This window comes from Salmo trutta, chromosome 2, assembly GCF_901001165.1.
Source record: "Salmo trutta chromosome 2, fSalTru1.1, whole genome shotgun sequence".
Taxonomy (NCBI): Eukaryota; Metazoa; Chordata; class Actinopteri; order Salmoniformes; family Salmonidae; genus Salmo; species Salmo trutta.
The window spans coordinates 56890142-56912697 of record NC_042958.1 but is presented as its reverse complement, the minus strand read 5'-3'; the positions used below and the strand labels follow the sequence as shown (position 1 = coordinate 56912697).

General features: G+C 47.2%; 1 protein-coding gene and 1 long non-coding RNA gene across 31 annotated transcripts in view; one reads left to right on the top strand and one right to left on the bottom strand.

Annotated features, from left to right (window-relative positions):
- The window catches only part of LOC115158068 (transcription factor 7-like 2), a 116829-nt gene that overhangs the window by 17715 nt on the left and 76558 nt on the right, over positions 1–22556 (bottom strand). For 28 of the 30 annotated variants that reach the window (XM_029706582.1, XM_029706608.1, XM_029706598.1 and 25 more), the window contains one exon: positions 7549–7681. In XM_029706582.1, the coding sequence (XP_029562442.1) occupies positions 7549–7681 (133 nt within the window). Of the gene's footprint in view, positions 1–7548; positions 7682–15163; positions 15302–22556 lie in introns of those variants that run through there. The other 2 variants (XM_029706756.1, XM_029706796.1) reach the window with 1 other exon arrangement.
- LOC115158191 (uncharacterized) overlaps positions 21929–22556 on the top strand; it is a 1495-nt gene continuing 867 nt past the window's right edge. Inside the window, exon 1 of the long non-coding RNA XR_003868638.1 lies at positions 21929–22556. This exon is cut by the window's right edge and continues 40 nt beyond it. This is a non-coding gene — a long non-coding RNA (uncharacterized LOC115158191).

The following is a 22556-nucleotide window of genomic DNA, read 5'->3' as shown; positions in this document are numbered from 1 at the left end:
GGAGAGGGCAAACAGTTATCAAATTGTTCCCAACATCGCAGTCCCCCCCCACAACCAAAATAAAAGTCTGTGTTAAATTAATCCTTTGTGAGTTTCACAATTGAACAAAGTAGACATCACTGGAATCTGGGTGGTTAGGGAGGAGGAGGTGCGGTTGCGCCCGCATGTTCACAGTGCTAAATCACACGTCCTGATCAAAGCTCTTCCGAGTCAGGCGGTACGGTGGCATAGCGTGTTGAGAGAGACCAAGAGAAAGAAAGAGCGGGGGGGGGGAACTACCCCAACATGATCCTGTCACATTAGTCTCCTATTGAATGAGAGGATTAACATGGTGTGATAATTGAGGTTTAGAAGCTAACATAACAAATGATGTGTACAGTCTCATACAGATGAAATTGACATCTGTTCCTTTAGAGGGCTGCAGGTAGAGCTTAACTCTAAAATAAACCGGGTCTGACCCAGCAAGTTATCTGACTGTCGTAAGCATGAATAAAGTGATGTTATAACCGTCTCTTCGTGTTATTCATGACCAGTTTGTTTCATAGCTTGTCGGCTTACCCAATATACTGTGTTACATGTTGTATTAGCCTAGCTGTCTTCAACTGACATAGACTCTTATGACTGTCTATGACACCTATTATGACATGCCTATGCCATTATAAAGTAGGTCTTATAAATAGGGGCCCTTGGTCTCCTGCTTCTCTTTAGCAGAAGTATTTATGTTCCACTATTCATCTTCATGTTTAACAAAGATGAACAGTGACAGATGTCCTACATAAGGACAGCTCTCACAGAGGGCGAAACGATCACACATTTGCCAATGTCGCTTTCACTTACTGTGGCAGCTGACAGAAAAAGAAAACACGCACACAAGTCACCCAAAACATTAGGTCTCCAAAGGTCTGTCGTAAAAATAACTCGCTCAAGACCAAAAAAGGAGAAATAGAGAAAGCAAAGAAATAATGGCTTTCCCATTTTTCCAGTGTTGAGCGTTAAAACGCGACAAGGAAGTGTTTGAATTCCACTGGCAGACAGCATAGCAGAGGAACTTTTATTTTCTCCGGTGTCACGACTTCCACCGAAGGTGGTTCCTCTCCCTGTTCGGGCGGTGCTCGGCGGTCTGTGTCGCCGGCCTACTAGCCATCACCAATCCTTTTTTCCTTTTCCGTTTGTTTTGTCTGGTTCTTTCACACCTGGTTTCATTTGCCTTAATTTCTGTGTGTATAATTACCCCCTGTTGCCTGCCTAGGTTTGTGCGGGATTATTCATGTGATGTTGCTGGTTAACCTGTTTGGGATAGGGGGCAGTATTTTCACGGCCGGATAAAAAACGTACCCGATTTAATCTGGTTACTACTCCTGCCCAGAAACTAGAATATGCATATAATTAGTAGATTTGGATAGAAAACACTCTAAAGTTTCTAAAACTGTTTGAATGGTGTCTGTGAGTATAACAGAACTCATATGGCAGGCCAAAACCTGAGAAGATTCTATACAGGAAGTGCCCTGTCTGACAATTTGTTCTCCTTCTAGGGCATCTCTATCAAAAATACAGCATCTCTGCTGTAACGTGACATTTTCTAAGGCTTTCATTGGCTCTCAGAAGGCGCCAGAAAGTGGAATGAGAGCTCTCCAGTCTCTGGGCGAAAAACAGCAGGAGTGTTTGTGAGTGGTCCTGCTGAGAACAATGACACTGGAGCGCGCGTATGCTAGTTCTGAACATCACATGCTAATGTAAAAAGCTGTTTTTTTATATAAATATGAACTTGATTGAACAAAACATGCATGTATTGTATAACATAATGTCCTAGGAGTGTCATCTGATGAAGATCATCAAAGGTTAGTGCTGCATTTAGCTGTGGTTTGGGTTTTTGTGACATATATGCTTGCTTTGAAAATGGCTGTGTGAATATTTTTTGCTGGGTACTCTCCTGACATAATCTAATGTTTTGCTTTCGCTGTAAAGCCTTTTTGAAATCGGACAATGTGGTTAGATAAAGGAGAGTCTTGTCTTTAAAATGGTGTAAAATAGTCATATGTTTGAGAAATTGACGTTTTTGCATTTTTGAGGTATTTGAGGTATTTGTATTTCGCACCACGCTATACCATTGGATATTGGTGAGGCGTTCCGCTAGCGGAACGTCTGTCCCTAACTTAAGGCTGTGCCTTATTTGTTTTCGCGTATTATACCAAGTATGTATAAGTTTAGGAACGTTTTTTTGTCCCTCCTTCCGTGAGCACTGGTTTCTCTGTTGTCAAGGGCATTTATTTTGGTATTGTACCTGACCTGTATGTTTGTGGACTTGCCTATTAAATAACGCATCTTGGACATCTCTGCTCTCCTGTGCTTGACTCCTTCACCTACCTCTAGACACAAGCTCGTCACAGAATCCCGCACCCGTCTTGATGGAGTCAGCAGGAGCTGACGCGTTCCCGACATCTATGGAGGAGCGTGTTCAACACCACACGGCAGTATTACACCATCTGGGGACTGCGATGGATCAGGTGATGGCGACGATGGAAAGATGGGAGAGAGGTGGCCTTCCTACACCTCCACCAGCCACATTCCAACCAGTCCCACAACCCTCTCCTTCGTCGCCTGGTCCCAGTGGAATTCGGCTTGCGCTCCCGAGGGAGTACGATGGGACGGCGGCCGGGTGCCAGGGGTTCTTACTCCAGATGGAGCTATACCTGGCAACCGTTCACCCAGCTCCTTCGAGAGGTGAGAGCGTGAACGCCCTCATCTCCTGCCTCTCAGGAAAAGCCCTGGAGTGGGTCAACGCGGTGTGGAACGATCCAGACTCGGCGAGGGACCACAACCCAGAGTTCAGGGTGAACTCGGGTGAACGTCTGTTCCATCTAAGGCAGGAGATGAGGAGAGCACAGGACTTTGCCCTAGAGTTCCCGGACCTTGGCCGCCGGCGCGGGATGGAACGACAGGGCCCTGATCGATCACTATAGGTGCAGTTTGCGCGAGGACGTCCGTAGGGAGCTAGCCTGTCGAGACACCACCCTCACCTTGGACCAGCTGGTAGACATGTCCATTCGGCTGGACAACTTGCTGGCGACCCGCGGACGTCCGGATCGGGCCCTGTCAGTTTCATCCCCCAGCCCCTCCGCTCCAACGCCCATGGAGCTAGGAGGTGCTGCAGCGAGGGTGACCGGAGGAGGAGCCCTTTCCTGTACCAGCTGTGGTCGTAGAGGGCACACTGCTGACCGGTGCTGGAGGGGCTCTTCTGGGAGTCGAGACGCCAGGCAGGGCACTTCTCGTGCACCCCAGGTGAGTCGGCACCAGGCTCCCCCAGAGTCCCCTGTTAGTCACATGTATGTGTTGATTTATTTTCCTGAGTTTTCCCCTCATTCCCGGCATAAGGCGCTAGTAGATTCAGGCGCAGCCGGGAATTTTATTGACCACGGTTTTGCGCATAGTTTAGGGATCCCCCTTGTTCAGATTGATAAACCCTTCGCAGTGCACACCTTAGATAGCCGACCATTAGGGTCAGGGCTAGTCAGGGAGGCCACGGCTCCACTGGGCATGGTTACACAGGAGGGTCATGAGGAGAGAATTAGTCTCCTCCTCATTGATTCTACTGCGTTTCCGGTGGTGCTGGGGATCCCCTGGTTGGCCTGTCACAACCCTAAGATTTCGTGGCAACAGAGGGCTCTAAAGGGGTGGTCAGAGGAGCGCTCAGGCAGGTATGTAGGCGTTTCCATCGGTGCAACGACGGTGGAGAGTCCAGACCAAATCTCCACCGTGCGCATTCCCTCAGAATATGCTGATTTGGCTATCGCCTTCTGTAAAAAAAAGGCGACCCAATTACCACCTCATCGACGAGGGGATTGTGCGATAAATCTGCTGGTGGACGCTGCACTTCCCTGGAGTCACGTGTATCCCCTGTCACAGGAGGAGACGGTGGCTATGGAGACAGATGTCTCTGAATCTCTGGGGCAGGGGTACATTCGGCGTAATTGGCCGACTCCAACCATGGTAAAGGAGTCGCAGCGGTTTTTAGGGTTTGCCAACTACTACCGGAGGTTTATCTGGGGTTTTGGGTAGGTGGCTGCTCCCATTACGTCACTGCTGAAGGGGGGACCGGTGCGTCTGCGGTGGTCGGCTGAGGCGAACAGAGCTTTTGGTCGCCTGAAGGCTCTGTTTACCTCGGTTCCCGTGCTGGCTCATCCGGATCCCTCTTTGGCATTCATAGTGGAGGTGGACGCGTCCGAGGCTGGGATTGGAGCCGTGCTCTCACAGCGCTCGGGTACGCCACTGAAGCTCCGCCCCTGTGCTTTCTTTTCGAGGAAGCTCAGCCCGGCGGAGCGAAACTATGACGTGGGGGATCGGGAGTTGTTGGCTGTCGTCAAAGCTCTGAAGGTGTGGAGACATTGGCTTGAGGGGGCTCAACACCCTTTGCTCATCTGGACTGACCACCGTAATCTGGAGTACATCCGGGAGGCGAGGAGACTGAACCCTCGCCAGGCAAGGTGGGCTATGTTTTTCACCCGATTTAGATTTACTCTATCATATAGACCAGGTTCCCAGAACACTAAGGCAGACACACTGTCCTGACTGTATGATACGGAGGAGTGGTCCATTGATCCTACTCCCATACTTCCGGCCTCTTGTCTGGTGCCACTGGTGAGGTGGGAGGTGGACGTTGACGTCGAGCGGGCGTCGCATGTAGAGCCTACTCCGCCACAGTGTCCAGCTGGACGGGTGTATATTCCGCTTGAGGTTCGTGACAGGCTGATCTGATGGGCTCACACGTCCCCCTCCTCTGGTCATCTGGGCATCGGTAGGACGGTGCGATGTCTTAGTGGGAAGTACTGGTGGTTCACTTTGGCCAAGGACGTGAGGGTTTATGTGTCCTCCTGCTCGGTGTGTGCTCAGTGCAAGGCTCCTAGGCACCTGCCCAGAGGGAAGTTACAACCCCTTCCCGTTCCACAGCGGCCTTGGTCACACCTGTCGGTGGACTTCCTGACCGATCTGCCTCCGTCACAGGGCAACACCACAATCCTGGTCGTTGTGGATCGGTTTTCTAAGTCCTGTCGTCTCCTCCCTTTGCCCGGTCTCCCTACGGCCCTACAGACTGCGGAGGCCATGTTTACTTACGTCTTCCAGCACTACGGGGTGCCTGAGGACATAGTTTCTGATCGGAGTCCCCAGTTCACGTCCAGGGTGTGGAAGGTGTTCATGGAACGTCTGGGGGTCTCGGTCAGCCTTACCTCACCCCGAGAGTAATGGGCAGGTGGAGAAAGTGAACCAGGATGTGGGTAGGTTTCTGCGGTCGTATTTCCAGGACTGGCCAGGGGAGTGGGCGAAGTTCATCCCATGGGCAGAGATGGCCCAGAACTCACTCCGCCACTCCTCTACGAACCTGTCCCCCTTCCAGTGCGTGTTGGGGTATCAGCCGGTTCTGGTACTATGGCATCAGAGCCAGACCGAGGCTCCTGTGGTGGACGATTGGGTGAGGCGCTCGAGGGAGACCTGGGAGGCCGCCCACAGGTACCTTAAACGGGCCGAATGGCGGCAGAAGGCCGGCGTCGGCGCGCAGCGGGAGCCGCGCGTCAGGAGGGGGGTACTGTCACAACTTCCACCGAAGGTGGTTCCTCTCCCTGTTCGGGCAGTGCTCGGTGTCGCCGGCCTACTAGCCATCACCGATCCTTTTTTCCTTTTCCGTTTGTTTTGTCTGTGGTTCTTTCACACCTGGTTTCATTTGCCTTAATTTCTGTGTGTATAATTACCCCCTGTTGCCTGCCTAGGTTTGTGCGAGATTATTCATGTGATGTTGCTCGTTAAGGTTGTGCCTTATTTGTTTTCACGTATTATAAGTGTGTATAAGTTTAGGAGCGTTGTTTTTTTCCCCTCCTTCCGTGAGTACTGGTTTCTCTGTTGTCAAGGGCGTTTATTTTGGTATTGTACCTGACCTGTATGTTTGTGGACTTGCCTATTAAATAACGCATCTTGGACATCTCTGCTCTCCTGCGCTTGACTCCTTCACCTACCTCTAAACACAAGCTTGTCACATCCGGTGCATTCTTTCACAGTGGGCCTGCTGGCCTGCATGTTGGTGCAGCAGTTTTTGGCTGGTGCCAATATGGCCACAGTGGAACCAGATAAAGAGTTCTGCAGAAATTGAACCTGGCCGCATGAATCCATCCACAGCCTGTATGTTGCCGGTGTGTGCCACACCCAGAGCAACAAGGCAGAGCCGGGCATGTGGAAAGCAGACGTTGTCCAGTGACAGATACCTAAAGAATCCTTTGTGCATCCAAAAAGTTGAAAAACCCTCACTGGTCTCTAAAAACTCACGCCGAACTAATTGTGAACAATTAGGATTCAAGTAAAAAAAAAAAATGCAATCACAAGTTTTAGATCGTTAATTACGCATTTGATGCTGAGTCTATAGTTATATAGACATAATGCCTCTGACTGACACACTTCTCAGAGGAAAGTGTTCCGAATGTTGCTCTCCATTGCTATCCAGTGCTGAGGCCTTAATATTGCTGGTTAATTAATTAAACACTAAGCTCAATTAAGCAAGGCCATTAACTGGCACATTAAACAGCAGCAGGGTCGTTATTACTGCTCCTTTGTGAGGACAATTGTAATAAGAGACCATAATGACCTCAAAACCCTAACAAAACAACCAGACACCTTTCAAAGCTACTCAACCACTGTAGGGTCATAATGTTTATTGCAGGTGGACAAGTCAGATGGATGGGGGGGTGTGTAGGAGAGGGGCATTCAGCCGTGTGAGGTTCCACACACCAACCTCCTCCTGTAGTGTCAGAACAGAGAGAGGAAGCAGTGACCCTCCCCTACATGCCAGAGCATGTGTGCAGAGACGCTCAAGAGACTGGGGTCAACAGGCTTACTTCTGCAGGTCCAGAGACACAATAGCACAGGCCATAAAGGAGAGAGAAGCTCTCTGTCACTCTCTGAGGAGCCCTGACTGTTGTCTGCCCTCAAATATCTCAGACCTGGTCACCGGGGATTTCCACGTAACACGATAACTTGGATCGACACACTAGCTTCGCCCTCATGTGGGTGCTAGCAGGCTAGGTAGTGCTAGGTATTAACAGTCAATCCAGAAGGGGGCTGGAATCTATAGTGAGCTTCGATTGGTCAATAGCGCTGCGATGTTGCGGAGTACTTGCATAAAGTTCAGCTTTTCTATACGCTCAATGACCCATGCTCGCGTCACCCAACGGTCCCCACACCCACTTCCTTCCCCTCCACTGAAAATGATTGGCATCCGAAGTTTCATCGCCCCCTGCCCTGTGATCCACGGTGGAAATCCACTGTCAAAGAAAGCAGGCCCTGCAAAGCTGTACTTTGTGAGGGCTATATCTTCCATAAATAAAATGTGGTGGTGGCTGCATAGGGAACAGTGGTAGCCTTTGTATGTGGACAACAATGACAATTCTTTGTTCTGTTGAAGGTATGTATGGTAATAACTGGTAATAACTGGTAATAACTAGAATATCACTGTTTGGATTTGAGGACTGAGTGGACTGAGGGGCTGGAGAGTTAATCAGTCTGTCTTACCTGTTTTGGGGTCCACATCTCCCTGTAGGTGCGGAGGGGGGTTGCCCGGTGTGAAGTGTTCATTGCTGTAGGTGATCAGAGGCGTGAGCGGGTGCACGTGGTGAGGGTGCTGTACCACTGGGACCTTATTAGACTAGAGAGAGGAGAGAGAGAGAGAGAGAGAGAGAGAGAGAGAGAGAGAGAGAGAGAGAGAGAGAGAGAGAGAGAGAGAGAGAGAGAGAGAGAGAAGGAGAGAGAAGAGAGGAGAAGTGCATGTTAATATTTGGGGTAGAGCTTGCAGGCGCCTACAGGAGAATTCTAACATGGCTCAGAAAGCTGTTGAAAAACGAGAGCTATCAAATGATCGACCCCCTCGGAGCGCCAAACCGCCAGAGCCGAGTGAAAATAGTGTGGTTTGTAATTAACAACACTTCTGCGGTGACACTCAGTAATGCCATCTCAGACGCAGGGCTGCCATTTTAGATTTGGATTGGGGCTGCATGACAAGGGGGCTTCAACCAAACGCCTGTAAAATCCACAGCCATTGTAACAGCAGACAGCAACACTCCGCCATCCAATCCCCCCACTCTCCTTTAATGGTTTATCCCACTGATTCCCTCTCCTCCTTCTGATCTCTACCCCCCCCCCCCCTCTGTCTTCCCCAGTGTCTGGTTTTGGGGGGTAGAGGAGGAGGGGAGGTAAAGGGGATAGGGGGACGTTGTAATAAATCCATTTCTACATATTTGCCAAATGAGTTTTAGCTATGTAATCTGCTCTTTGTACCACTAAATGACGCAGGCCCCTTTTTCAATTACCAAACGATGATAGTTAAGCTGAGGGGTTCTCCGCAATGGGCCCCGTGATAACCAGAGCTTAGCCCCCTTTTCTCCAGGCACAGGCACACGCACGCACACACACACACGCACACTAACCAGATTAGTGTTCTGGTACAAACCACTAGCGGTGAGCTGGTCTTGCTCTTCAACCGATATTCTATTCCGTCCCTAGGCAGTCAAAGAGGCATCACTAATCAGGCTTACGATAACATGGCTGATGTGTGCTGGGGAGAAGGAGACAGGGAGCTCGCTGGGTTGTGTGTGTGTGTGTGTGTGTGTGTGTGTGTGTGTGTGTGTGTGTGTGTGTGTGTGTGCGTGTGTGTGTGTGTGTGTGTGTGTAGAGAGGGAGAGAGTAATAAAGGTGCAACGGGGGTGTGGGTAATGTTCCCGTCTAACAGTCCAAACACTCATTAGCTACCCTAACCATGGTGAAGCACCAACCCAAAGCCTGGCTATGGCAATTTTCCAACAGACTTTGAAATGCATTTAAGGGGGAGAGGGAGGGATAATACATGGACTCTATGCCCATTTAACTATACAAATGCAAAGCTGAGGGCCCTAGGCAAGACACATGTGTGCAGAGCTTAATGCTGAAAAGCCATCATCATCTCCATAGGCTGGCTGAGCCTACTGTGAGCACTGTATGAGATAAATGGCCTATTCTATGTGACTGACTACCAGACCAACTGACCCTACAATGTTCCATACCCAGGGTGGGTGGCAAAAGGGGTTGGTCTGGACTGTACCAGGCTGGAGTGGGACAGTACCCTTCCAGACCTCCCCTTCAGTGGGGCTGTGAGAGGGGTAGAGAGGAGAGGGGTAGAGAGGAGAGGGGGAGGGAGGGAGGGAGCATTCCCCACTGCCATGGTCCCAATGAAAGATTAATGAACCCAGTAGGACTACTGGGAGACATGGAGAGACTCTGGGGACTCATTCAGCCCTGAGCTCAAAAGACTGGAGAGAGAAAGGGGAGAGAGAGAGAGAGAGAGAGAAAGAGAGAGAGAGGGAGGGGGGTGGAGGTACACGCCTCGTTAAAATGAACACAAGACACAAATCAACATGTTTCTCCCCCACAGTCCCCCCATCTAGAAATCTAGAATGGAGGGTTCAATAAATATTGAGGGAGATGACAGCTGCCAAACACTGCTGACGAAGGTAGCCATTGAGCAGCGCACTGGTTACCCCAAACGGCCTTCTCTCCTCCTAACCCCCTTCCCCCTCCTCCTCTACCCCCCTCAGTAATGATGTGAAAGAATGTTGTCAATTCTCCCGGTGCTGAAAGGCTTTAGTGGCCATTTAAATGAGTTCTTTTGTCCAGGGCCCTCTCCATTGAGAGACAGTTTAAAATGCCCATCCACTGAGTCTGCATTGAGAGAGAGAGAGAGAGAGAGAGAGAGAGAGAGAGAGAGAGAGAGAGAGAGAGAGAGAGGGTGAGAGAATGAAGGAGAGACAGACAGCAAAAGAGGAAAAGAAAGAGAGAGAGAGACAGCCGATTTACATCACAGTCACATCAGGGGCTAACAGGCCTCCATTTCAGAAGCCCTGAGCAGAGCCAGGTAAATAATAGCCAAGACAAGCGCTACAGTTTATGTGGCTTCTGGGTCCACGCGGACACTGCTGCTGTTTGGCTACTGTAGCGGCCAGCCTCTCTCTGTGTGACTGAGGGGAGGATTAGTACCCCCCAGGAAGGGAGCAGGAAACAGGGAGGTGTAACGTCACACACAGAGAGAATAATGCAGAAGCAACGGAGGTGTGCTGCCTTCCAGAGAAAGCTAGGCTGTATCAAGTCGAAAGAATAAACGCATTCTGAATTCTTTCTAATGATTGTTTCTCCATGCAGTTATTCTAAAACAACTCTCAATGATATGCTTGCAGTAGGTGTGCAGCGAGAGGTGTGTGCGAGTGATTCTCTGCCACTTCTCTTTTTGTCAAGTCGACTCACACACCTCTACGTTGCCTAGAGTCCTGGCTTCCCTGACAAGCTCACGAGTTTAGCTTCTGCACACTCACAGAGAGAGCAGGTGGGCCATCCCAGACTCTTACACCTACAGTGCAGAGACCATCTGAACTGTAACACATTCCCAGAGCTCTAGTGGAACATCCGTGGAGAGAAGCAGGATTATTTGTTTTGTTTTACTGGTGTGAGACCAATAAAACCTGAAGTTCAGGCCTTTTTTTGCAGGTGCACACCATATCCCTTCGATCAACAATACATTTTTGCTTCTAGAAAATAAAATACAGCCTACACTGTACACACTGTACACACTGTGTACACACACTACACACACACACACACACACACACACACACACACACACACACACACACACACACACACACACACACACACACACACACACACACACACACACACACACACACACACACACACCTCTCTGCTCTACCTGTGTAAGCCAGACCTCGGTGAAGCGGCTGTTTTTTACACCCTCGGACAACAGGAGCTGACGGAATCACAACACAGCTCCTCAAAACAAGCGGAGCATTATGCAAAGCACACTACACAAAGGAACTATGTGGGAGTATTTTCTCTGTTTCTCTACAAAGGCAGGAGCAAAGCTGACTTCCTGGCCCTTCTGTTTCTCTACAAAGGCAGGAGCAAAGCTGACTTCCTGGCCCTTCTGTTTCAATCAATCTCACCACATCCTGCATTACAATAGACAGAAATATATCAGGAGACCAGTCATGAGAGAGCTGTTGAGTACAGTGCGTACACAAACACACACACACACACAATCCTCTGACTTTGTATACACTGTTGTTCCTTGATGTTAATTTTGAACCAAAGTATCCCGCAGCAATTCCAACTTCTGAATGGCAAAGCTCTTTCCAGAAGACCCGCAGTACTTGCACACACAGACACACACACACACACACTACTTTATTCAAATATAGAAAATACAAAAATGATTCACACTGGCAAGAAAGAGCTATGTTTTCCCTCGAGAAAAGTGAGTATGTGTGAGAGCGTGCGTGTTGATGTGAGCGTACACATCCGTACGCTGAACCCCATTGGTGCGAGTGACAGCCGCAGGGCTCAGGGTCTTGACCCCTGGTGGTGACCTCACTAGTGTCTGGGCTGTGTGGACGGAGAGAGGACCTGTGTGTTTGTGTGCAGGCTCTCTGGTTGCCACGGAGAGGCAGTGTCACACTCACTCAGCATCGTCGTCCGACCCCCTGACCCCTAGGCTTTCCCATCAGCCACTCACGCACTGGGGCTGATGTAGGGCGGACACAACTTGACAGAGTTGGTTAGGTATCCTCTTTCTCTAATACTGCCTTGTGCTCTATGATTCAACTGACCATGGTTTTGGATCTGAAAATATCAAGTGGTATTTGACGTTCAAATGGTACATATGAGTCAGTAACTATGTTTTAATGATGCATTGCTTGTCAATTAGTGTAGTTACAAACTTCTTTAAATAAATAAGAGGAAACTAGGCTAATCAAACTGTCTTTTTTTACTCTTACAACCCACTCTTTTTATTTATTGAACCTTTATTTAACTAGGCAAGTCAGTTAAGAACACCTTGTTATTTACAATGACGGCCTGCCGGGGACTTCACCACACATATGTGGGAATGACAGTTACAAGAGGATGCCCTGTGAGAGACAGAAGGAAAGAGACAGGAGGAGGACAGAGAGAAAGAGAGAGAGGGGCCCTGGAGAGAAAAACCAGGACAGGGAAAAGCTGTTGGCCTTGCATATCCGCTTGGTGGCACCTTGCAGGGCAATTTGAAGACTAAATGTGAAGGTGGCGACCTTGTGGCCCCTCGGGGGCCTAGCGCGTCTCTCCGTCCTTTGTGTCATGATATGATGAGTTGTCACAATGGCTTGCGGGCTGTAATGAGCTGTAGTGGGGATGAGCCGGGGGGTGGGGGGGGGCTTACAGCGTAGTGATGGATAGGGGTACTCACAGGCCCACAAATTCCAGAGCAAACCGAAGCGGCTGCCAAGGCCCTGAACCGCTCCCAAAATGTGCCAGTTTGCAGAAAACACACACTGTACAAGGGGAGTGGGAGGTATGGAGAGAAAGAGAAGGAGGGAATGATTGGAGTGTGTGTGTCTGTGGACTTTGATAAGCGCAAAAAAGCAACACACAAACAGATGTCATTACCATGGCAACATGAAATGATTGTCCACAATAACTCTTATTGGCAGGATAGGATCTGTTTTCATAAAACATTCAAGTTTTCCTCAGAGTGCCCCTCCCCTTCCTCAGAGTGCCCCTCCCCTTCCTCAGAGTGCCCCTCCCCTTCCTCAGAGTGCCCCTTCCCCAGAGTGCCCCTCCCATTCCTCAGAGTGCCCCTCCCATTCCTCAGAGTGCCCCTTCCCCTTCCTCAGAGTGCCCCTCCCATTCCTCAGAGTGCCCCTCCCCTTCCTCAGAGTGCCCCTCCCATTCCTCAGAGTGCCCCTCCCCTTCCTCAGAGTGCCCCTCCCATTCCTCAGAGTGCCCCTCCCATTCCTCAGAGTGCCCCTCCCCTTCCTCAGAGTGCCCCTCCCCTTCCTCAGAGTGCCCCTCCCCTTCCTCAGAGTGCCCCTCCCATTCCTCAGAGTGCCCCTTCCCCTTCCTCAGAGTGCCCCTCCCATTCCTCAGAGTGCCCCTCCCATTCCTCAGAGTGCCCCTCCCATTCCTCAGAGTGCCCCTCCCATTCCTCAGAGTGCCCCTCCCATTCCTCAGAGTGCCCCTCCCCTTCCTCAGAGTGCCCCTCCCCTTCCCCAGAGTGCCCCTCCCCTTCCTCAGAGTGCCCCTCCCCTTCCTCAGAGTGCCCCTTCCCCTTCCTCAGAGTGCCCCTCCCATTCCTCAGAGTGCCCCTCCCATTCCTCAGAGTGCCCCTCCCCTTCCTCAGAGTGCCCCTCCCATTCCTCAGAGTGCCCCTCCCATTCCTCAGAGTGCCCCTCCCCTTCCTCAGAGTGCCCCTTCCCCTTCCTCAGAGTGCCCCTTCCCCTTCCTCAGAGTGCCCCTCCCATTCCTCAGAGTGCCCCTTCCCCTTCCTCAGAGTGCCCCTCCCCTTCCTCAGAGTGCCCCTTCCCCTTCCTCAGAGTGCCCCTTCCCCTTCCTCAGAGTGCCCCTTCCAGGCAAAAATATTCTAATCTCCAAGTGATGCCCATTTCCCACCTCTGTTTCCAGTAACTACATTTTCCCTCTCACTGTTAGCAGTAAAAACATTCAGTTAGATCACCATATTGTAGTTAAAACTGGAAAATTTCTACAGCATTAAATACATACTTTTATTTACACGTGAAACCAACCTTCACTGTCGTGTTTGCACTAAAATAGTATCTGTCAGTAACATTAAAGGACCTCAGTGCTGCGTTGGGAAAAAAATGAAAGAATTTAGGAAGGGCGCCAGGCGATCAGAAATGCTATTCCAGAAAGTGGGGAAAGCAACCCAGCCCAGAGCATCTTGCTCCAGAGACCGAGTCAGTATATTTAAAACTTCATCTATTCACTTTGCTGCATGCTGCTGATCACAAAACCGAACAAAAATGTTATCTGGGCAAAAAGCAGTGGCGGTTCTAGACCATTTCAACTGGGGGGGCCAAGCTGGGGACAGTTGTACTGTTAGAGGAGCCAGTTACATTAGATGTTATTGTTGTCATATGGTTTTCTTCACTGCATTGCAGGCATTAGCAGGCAAAAGACCATGTTCATAATCATCATCGTTGCCACTGTCTAATAACGGAAGTAAAAATTTTTTTTATTTCATACTCCACATTTAGGGGGGCCACAAGGGGGTCCAAAATTGTTGTCACAGGGGCACTGCCCCCCCCCCCCAGAACAGCCCCTGGCAAAAAGCCTTTGCTCTCATTCTCCATCTCTCTCCATTCAATCTTTCATACCGAAGTCTTTCATTTGTCAAATTTACATTCCGCAATATATCTTACACAAAACTTTGTCAATGTGATTTTGATAAATAATTGTCTGATATTGACTTGAATGTCTTCAATTTTGAGGTTTATACAAGAGCAACATGAATGCTGTGTGTGTTTATGCTTTCCCATTAAAATGTAAACATCTCTTGAGCTTTCCTACCTGAGTTGAAGAGATGTCTCGAAGCAGTACAACAGCTACACTGAGTTCTGTCATCTTTTGAAATGCAATCAGCGCCTCACATTTTCAGTTGAAAGAGTCAATTATCATTTTGAATTAGACTGCAAAATGAACAGAGGAATATGATAATTTGTGGGTTATTTCAATTATATTTAACATTTCATGGTTAGACGTGAGCATAATCATGTAATTATTTGTCTAGGAAATACTATTCAGCTGGATAACAAGATATGATATTTTGAGGAATAACCATGCAATATTGAAATAACTATTTAAATGTAAATGTGTTAGTAAATAACTGTTTATAGATTTAAAAACAAAATGGCAAAAAGCACAATTATTTCCAATGCTGCTACTTCCTGTTTTCGGACAGTTCCAGTAAATGTACACTGCTCATTAACATATCCCCACACACACCTCCCATACACACATCAAGATCAAGAACCCCCTCCCCGCACATAAACACACACAGACACCAACAACAACAAAAAGGTTACGAGTTATAATATTTGAAAGGAAAAAGCGCTCTTTAAAGCCACTTTAAAGCAGATGACCACCAGCTTGCACTTACAGTGGGGGGAATACCCCCTGGGCCCCCCTTAATCACACCAACCATCATCTGATCCTCAAAGTTCAACGGAAACAAAAAGTGATGAAGCACAGGAATTGAGAGAAAGGGAGATGAAGAGAGACGGAGAGAGGAGGAAGGGGAGTGTGCTTTACTCACCCAGCCACTGAGATTGAGATGCCAGCAGCCAATCTGCTGGAGGAGGGAGAGCCCGGGGGCGAGGACTCCTCCTCTGGCGCCCCTCTCCTCCGGCCCCGCTAAAACGCCATCCCACGGGTACATGACCCCCCGCTCTCCTTTCACCTGCCTCCCACTTCTCCTCCCTTACCACGGCCTTCCCTTTCTTCTTCACCCTCTTTTTCCTCCTCTACTTCTTCTTCTTCGTCTTTTCTTAGACCTCAGTTCTTCTTCCCCCAAAGTACTGGAGTGTGTGCAGCTGGGCATGTGCGTGTCCCTCAAACTGAGGCATCCTCATCGCCACACGACGGGTCTATTGTTCAAGGGGTTTTGTGACTGGAGGTACCACAGGCGTATGTCTCTGAAGATCCATGGATGGGGCTCAGGGTCTGTGGCCTAGTGGCCTGCACCCCCACCCCCCCCCCCCCGTACCTCCCCTAAAACAGCCTGAGGATTCCTCAGCTTCCTCCACCACTCTCAGCAGCCCTTCGCAGCCTCCTCTCTCAGGAAAGTTTGTGCCGGTCACAAGAAATGAAAGCGAGAACACATACCGAGGCGAGAAAAGAAAAATCAAGTGCTGCTTCCCGGCAGTGCAGAGAAGTGTTCCCACAAGCAACAAACAAGAACAAATATACACAACAAAATCGTGTTATTACTCAACTCCCAGATTGCACGCTTGTATCTGTGAATATATGTGTGTGTGTATATATGGGTGTGTATGTGTGTGTGGGCTCTGCAGTCCCTCCAGGATGCCCAGAGTCGAACTGGCAGCTTGAAAAGCTTTGGCTACAACAAGGTAAAGCCAGCAAGGCAAGAGGAAAAAGACAAAGAGGAGAGAGGGGGACAAAAAAAAGAACAAGACACGACAACATCCACAAAGGGAGGGTAGGCTCAGCAAAGTGTGGCCAACAGTCACTTATCCGTGTGATACTGACAGTCCCCTGTCCAACCCCACTTTCCAGGGGGGGGAAGGAGAATACGAGAAAGAAAGGTATTTGTCTTCCCTTTGACACGGACGTGACATCTGCATGAGGTTTTCTTTCCGTTTTTTCCTGTCCAACAATACTGAAGACAGGAGGGTGGACGATTCCAGCGTTAACTCTGTGAGACCTCTCCGTGTAAGAAGATCTATCAGGCAAGGCCTAAAGCCTCCACACCCCCTACTGCTCTCACTGTACCCTTTCTCTTAAACATTATTATCTTGAGATCATTTCCTCTGAATATTCGGGCCCCACAACCATGCTCCTCTCACCATCTCTTAGCAGACTCTTAGCACATCCAGGGTGTTTGACCAGGGCAAGCATACCGAGGAGACGTAGAAACCAATTAACACGCAGGGTGAATTAACTAATTTGCACTACAACCTACTTCACCAAGGTTTAATTAGATATTTTATTTTAAATATAAAAGGTTGGTTTGTAATAAATCTATAATTATATCATTGCAATATTACTTAGTGACAAAAAAATAGGTGGAATTGGCCGACGGTATCCAAACACATTGTCACTTAATTTACCTAGTGATAATGAATCTAAAAAAATATTGAAAATATAGGGCCAACTGAAAAGGTGGTCCAGTATATTTCAATATTTGAGCAACAATAACACAACGGAAACAACAAAAACCTACCGCATGGCTTTTATCCAACTATTTTATTTCAAAATGTTTTTTCACTTTCTTTCTCTCTCTTTTTTTGCCCTGCTCTTCTCTGGCCTTCACCAGGCAGTCCCGAGGCCCTTAATGCCAAAACAAAGCCCTGGGAATGTCCTTTACACGGCTCCCACAAAAGCAACGAGGCTCCGGCTTGACAAGTAAATGAGCCCCTCACAACGTGGCGGCTAATTGCCCTCCCTCCCTCCATTCAACTCAGCCGCCACACTCCCGCGACCTCCTTTGTCCCATGTGCACTTTCTTAAGTAAACTGCCAGTTCGCCCGCAAATGATGGACAGCTCCCAATCCGCCGGGCCACAATGGCAACAGTGCGACCAACAGGAGAGACGACTCTGAAAAAAGAGAGAACTAAAAAGACCCTCCATCCCACTCCACTGTCTCCGGCATTCGCACTAGACTAAAAAGTGTGCAAGAAAAGAAATGACCGAGAGGAAAGTCTGTAGAAAGAGAGAACACCGGAATAGACAACAATGGACAGAGACCGTTACAAATCCCACTCATTTGGACTTAACTTTGAGGAATATAAGACTGGACACTAAATGAAAATTACTGGCATAAACTCCAAGAGATGCTCCTAATCTACATACCATAATAATTCATTTCATAGAAAATGTACCGATAATAGAAATTGAGTTTCATTATTTAAAATTCCTTTTTAAAAAAAGCTAAATTATTTGAGAACAATAACTATCAAAATTGATAGAAATAAAAAATATATAAAAATGCATTAGAAGAAACTGAAGAAAAAAAACATGATATTAAGTAATTAACAGTAGTACGGAGCACTTCACTGTTTTCATTACCTTAATCATAATTGTTATTATTTAATATCAATATCAATATGATTATTTTGACAAAATAATACATATAATTTAAGATTAGTGTTGCCTTAGATAAAACCCTGTCAGACTGTCAGACAAAGCAATCAAACACTTCCTTTCAACCTGTCACTTAGCAACTAAACGATTATAAATTGCCAAATGGAAGACATACAATAATGTCAACAAACTCCAATAAAATAGTTCTATTTAAAGCCAGATTTAAAGGGCGCTCACATTAGCTGAACAAAGAAAGCACAGGAGGTAATAAATAATGTTCAAGTCTTACCATTTAAAAGAGCTGTATTTGGGATGCTGCTCGGTTCCTGGTTAAAACAAGCATGCTGGCGCTCATGGCAGCGCACAGACTACAACAAGACGCCCATCACCATGTCATCCCCTAATCCACTGGGGGGCAGCACCCCATCTACGACAGCCCCTCGCTAACCAAACGCCCGATCGGCTGAGTCAATAACACACCAGCCCAAAGAAGAGGGAAAATGAACGGTGGAGCACCAGACAGCAATGGCAAGCACATCCAGGTCCGACAGAGGAGAGAGCAAGCGCCCCAAACCATGCTGCAAACACTCAGCCCCCTCATTCACACACACACACACACACACACACACACACACACACACACACACACACACACACACACACACACACACACACACACACACACTCACTCAGGCAGCTTTGCTCTCCTCCGCATCTGACCAGGAGTCCCTCTCTCCCCCTGGCCCATCTTCATATCCCCCCTAATAAGCTCTTTCGTGTCCATCTCTCTTTCTTTGATAAGTTGCAAGAACAATGAAAAGAAGTGAGAGAAAGAAGTGAGAGATAGGCGGCTTGGCAGACAGAAAGATACTTTTCTATAGGAGTTGCCCTAACTTAGCTAAACTCAAGCAGTGTCCCTCGTCATGTCATTATTCCCCAACGCTATCCACGCTCCATTCAATAGGAGTCGGACCAAATAAAACGCTAAATAAAAAAAACAACACAGGGCAACAATAACAACAACAAAAAAGCCAAAGAAAGTAATCCGATTGGGCAGCGAGTGTGTGGTGTTGTGGCCACGTTGCCCCCCGGTCCTGCCCGCCGATAGCCCCAGATTTTCATGAAGGGACCCCGGAAAATACAACGACACCAAAAAGACCAACCAGACATTTATTAACAAAAGACCTGTCGCACTGTTACAGCTTCGCAACCTCTACTGTCTCCCTGTAATCTCTAAAGACAACCGAGAAGAAAAAAGAGCCCCAACTCCAAAGTCAAACAAAGCCAGAAGACAAGCTAACAACAGCAGTTAACAATAACAAAAATACTAATACATCGAAACAAGCCGGTAGGGTTCCTAGCAAACTGGCAAAAGGAAATGAAGCCCGGCCAACTGGTGGCTTGAAGAGAGGAAGCCCACTCTTAAAGCCGTGTTCAGACCATCCACCATACCACCGCTGTGAGCCTTTCAACCATAGCAGAAAAAAATGACTATTGATCTTCAAATGGCGATAATTGAAAAGATCAAAAAGATTAAACAAAAATGAGAATGTGCTGACTTACCATGTTATGCTATTTTTTTGGTTTCAAATTTTTGTTTAAAAAAAATATACTAGCTCAAAGATGCGGCATCGGAGGTGTCAAATTTTCAGTAGCCGTCTCTTGATCGTATTACTTCCGCAGTCCTGGTTTCCAACGCGTCTGAACTTTTTCCTTTTCCCTTGTATTTGTTTGTGGTACCCAGCTTTTTTTCCCCTTCCTTACACTTTAAAAGCATTCAGCTCAGTAAACCAGTAAATTATCTTGCCCCCTTGTGCAGCTCTGATGCTTTGGCTGCTAACTTTGGAAGGCCCTTTACTACTGCTTCAAAATTAGCATTGTCAAAGCAGTTAATGAATATTAATATTGTATTTGTCATTGGACCTGGCCCATTGCTGAACTCCAAGTCATCCATCAGGGACAAGATTAAGCACACAATTATTTCTGACTGACAGGGAGATTTTTTTCACTCCAACAATTTAAAGAAAAAGACTCAACATCATCTTAAGGTGCCTCCCTGGAGACAAGATTAATACACTTTTAATGAATCCCGATTTCATTGTGCGTGAGCTGGAGGAACGTCAGAAAAATATAAATATTCTGACTAATGATTTTTACCATTTTTACTGAAAGCACAGAAACCACAAATTACAAATATTTACTGTGACAACATTCCAAAATGATGATTTTTTTTCTCCTTTTGATAGAATCTGAATTATGAGGGACATTTCTCCCATCCTCATGGAACACTTTCTCCTGGGTGATTTTTAACATGAGTTGGAATGAAGAGGAACGCGCTGCAGACCCGGAATAGTAAATCATTCCTGCACAAATTTGCCATGAAACATTAATCAAAAACCTGGACCTCCAGCGCTCTACGCGGAGCCTGACACAGTGCCGATTGCCATGGACCACACATGCAGCCTTTACCACCACCCGCTACCAACATTTCAACACTAACCGGGAAACCCTTTCCCTAAACCATCAGAACCACCCGCTTACAGTTCAAACCAGAGAACCTTTTCCTACCAGTCTCAAATGCACTACGTACAATCTGGGATGTACATCAAACAACGCGTCTGAATAATAACATATTTTCTGATCGAGACTGGCCAGAATAATACCAAGTCGGAATAAAAATGTGTTTTAAAAAAATAGCACCTTAATCACCAGCATTCTTACCTTCACCTGCCTCGCTGAGAAATTAGCCAGGTAACATGCCATTTAGTTCAGTCCTACTGTTAATCCAACATCTTTTGAAAAAAAATATTCTGCCCCAAAAACATTTTGTCTTCTCATGCATGAGGCGTAAGATTTTGAACAAACAGAAAGCGAACTCGTTTGATAAAAACGATTTTTACCATTCTGTGACGTGCTTTCGCTGCTTTCATTTTCCAGTTATCAGTCAGCGGGGTGACCAAAGTCTGAAGCTTCTTTTTGGGCACGTTAATACTTTCTATCTTTTCTCTGGAAAATACTACTATGAAATATAGCAAAATGGTGCTGAGGGGGGTGTACGAAAAATGGCAGATGTGGGGCACTAATGCCACCGGCCCGGTGAATTGGTGGAGGTTGGGGGTCAAGCTTTGGGCGCACCTTGGAGTATCGGGCCCCTGCCGACCACCCCGCCGGACACTTAATACCATTAGCAACCCTTAGATGAACATTCTAAATTGGGCTTTTGTTCTCAAGGTGCCGATCCGACCCCAACAGCCCACCAGCACTACCGCCCCAAAATACAGATGGTAGTGTCTTTTATCGAAATGAAGAAAGCAGCTTAGGACCGACAGCTCCATATCTCCATTTTTCTGCGACTCGAAAAGCCGTCGCCGTGATTTATTTTTAGATGAGTATAGTATATAGCTGTCATTTTTATAAGAGATGTATTATATTTTACCTCACTTATGGTTAGTGTGAAATATCATATTTTGATATTGCTTTAAAAAAAAAATATGAACATAGTCAATATTTCTTTTAATCTACTGCTATATTTAGAGTTATACTTTAACATGGGAGAACATTTAGTTCTAAAATGTTAGAATATTTGCCAAACATAGCAGTAATAGTTTAATATATGCTGAATTTTACAACATAATTGTGTGTTCCTCATAGATATACAGTATTTTGTAATTTTACATCGATATACATGTCTATAAATAATAATAATAATAATAACAACAACAAAATTAGACACTACACAAATATAATTCTTATTGGATAATTCATGTAGTAATTGACACCAACACACAACCCAATTAATTAGGTGTTCACCGGAGTCGGTCTTTAAAAACAGTTATCAGTGAACCCCTCCACATCTTAATGCATGTTGAGAGTCTAAAACAGGTCCAATCTAGGTGAAGAGAAGGAGAGGAGAGCAGGCAGCTCTGTGGCCCAGCGTGATCACATCAGCACTAGTATCAAATTAACTCTCCGACTTTGAAACTTATTGATCTGCTATTAAGACACTAGTGAACTTGATGAAGTGAGTGCTGTAGGTGACTCAGGGACTTCAAAGTCTCGCACCAGCCACATAAAACAAGCCGCTTTGATCCCGCCTCGGATCTGGAGAAGGGGCTTCTGAGGAACCCCCAATTCGTCTCCTCTCTCCCACTCACCCGAGGCCCGGGCTTTACTACCGGCTCTCTCTTTCCCTCTATTTCTCTCCGGCAGCCTGGCAGCCTGGCAACCTGGCACACCACTACTGTACAACCACACATGCTGTTCATTGCAGCAGATTTAAGGGAATGATTAACATGGAGAATACAGTAGCTTTTACAGTGGTGCAGATCTCCCTGCTGATTCACACAAACACTCGCATGAAAATACACACACACAGTTTGACTGCATGCTACGATGAATTCCAAAAAAAGTCCCATTCACGTCGGCTCTGCTGCCGCTTCTAAAGACGTCACCATTACAATTCACCGCCGGTAATGCGGGGAGTCTCCTGACCGAGTTTACACTATGAAATAGTGTGAGGATAAGAGGAACAATGCAGAATGCTAAATCTAGCAATGCTATTGTGTGGTAAAATCCCCCCGCCCAAGGCAAGTCTTCACACCCACATTAGATGCTGCACACTGCCAATCATAACTGGGATTTTTTTCTCCTTTTGTGCCACTGGGTGGAGGTAGTAGTTAATGTTTTCAGTTCACACTAAATCCCAATTACATAGTGAGTAATAAACAAATCCAGACAAGCCCACGGAACACCATCTTTTCCGGGCAAACCCTCTACAGAGGCTACTATCACGAACCTAACACAAAAAAACAGAGTCTAACCCACTCAGAAGAAGTCCTATCTGCTCTCTCCATTCCACTACTAGAACAGCTGGGAAATGGATTTC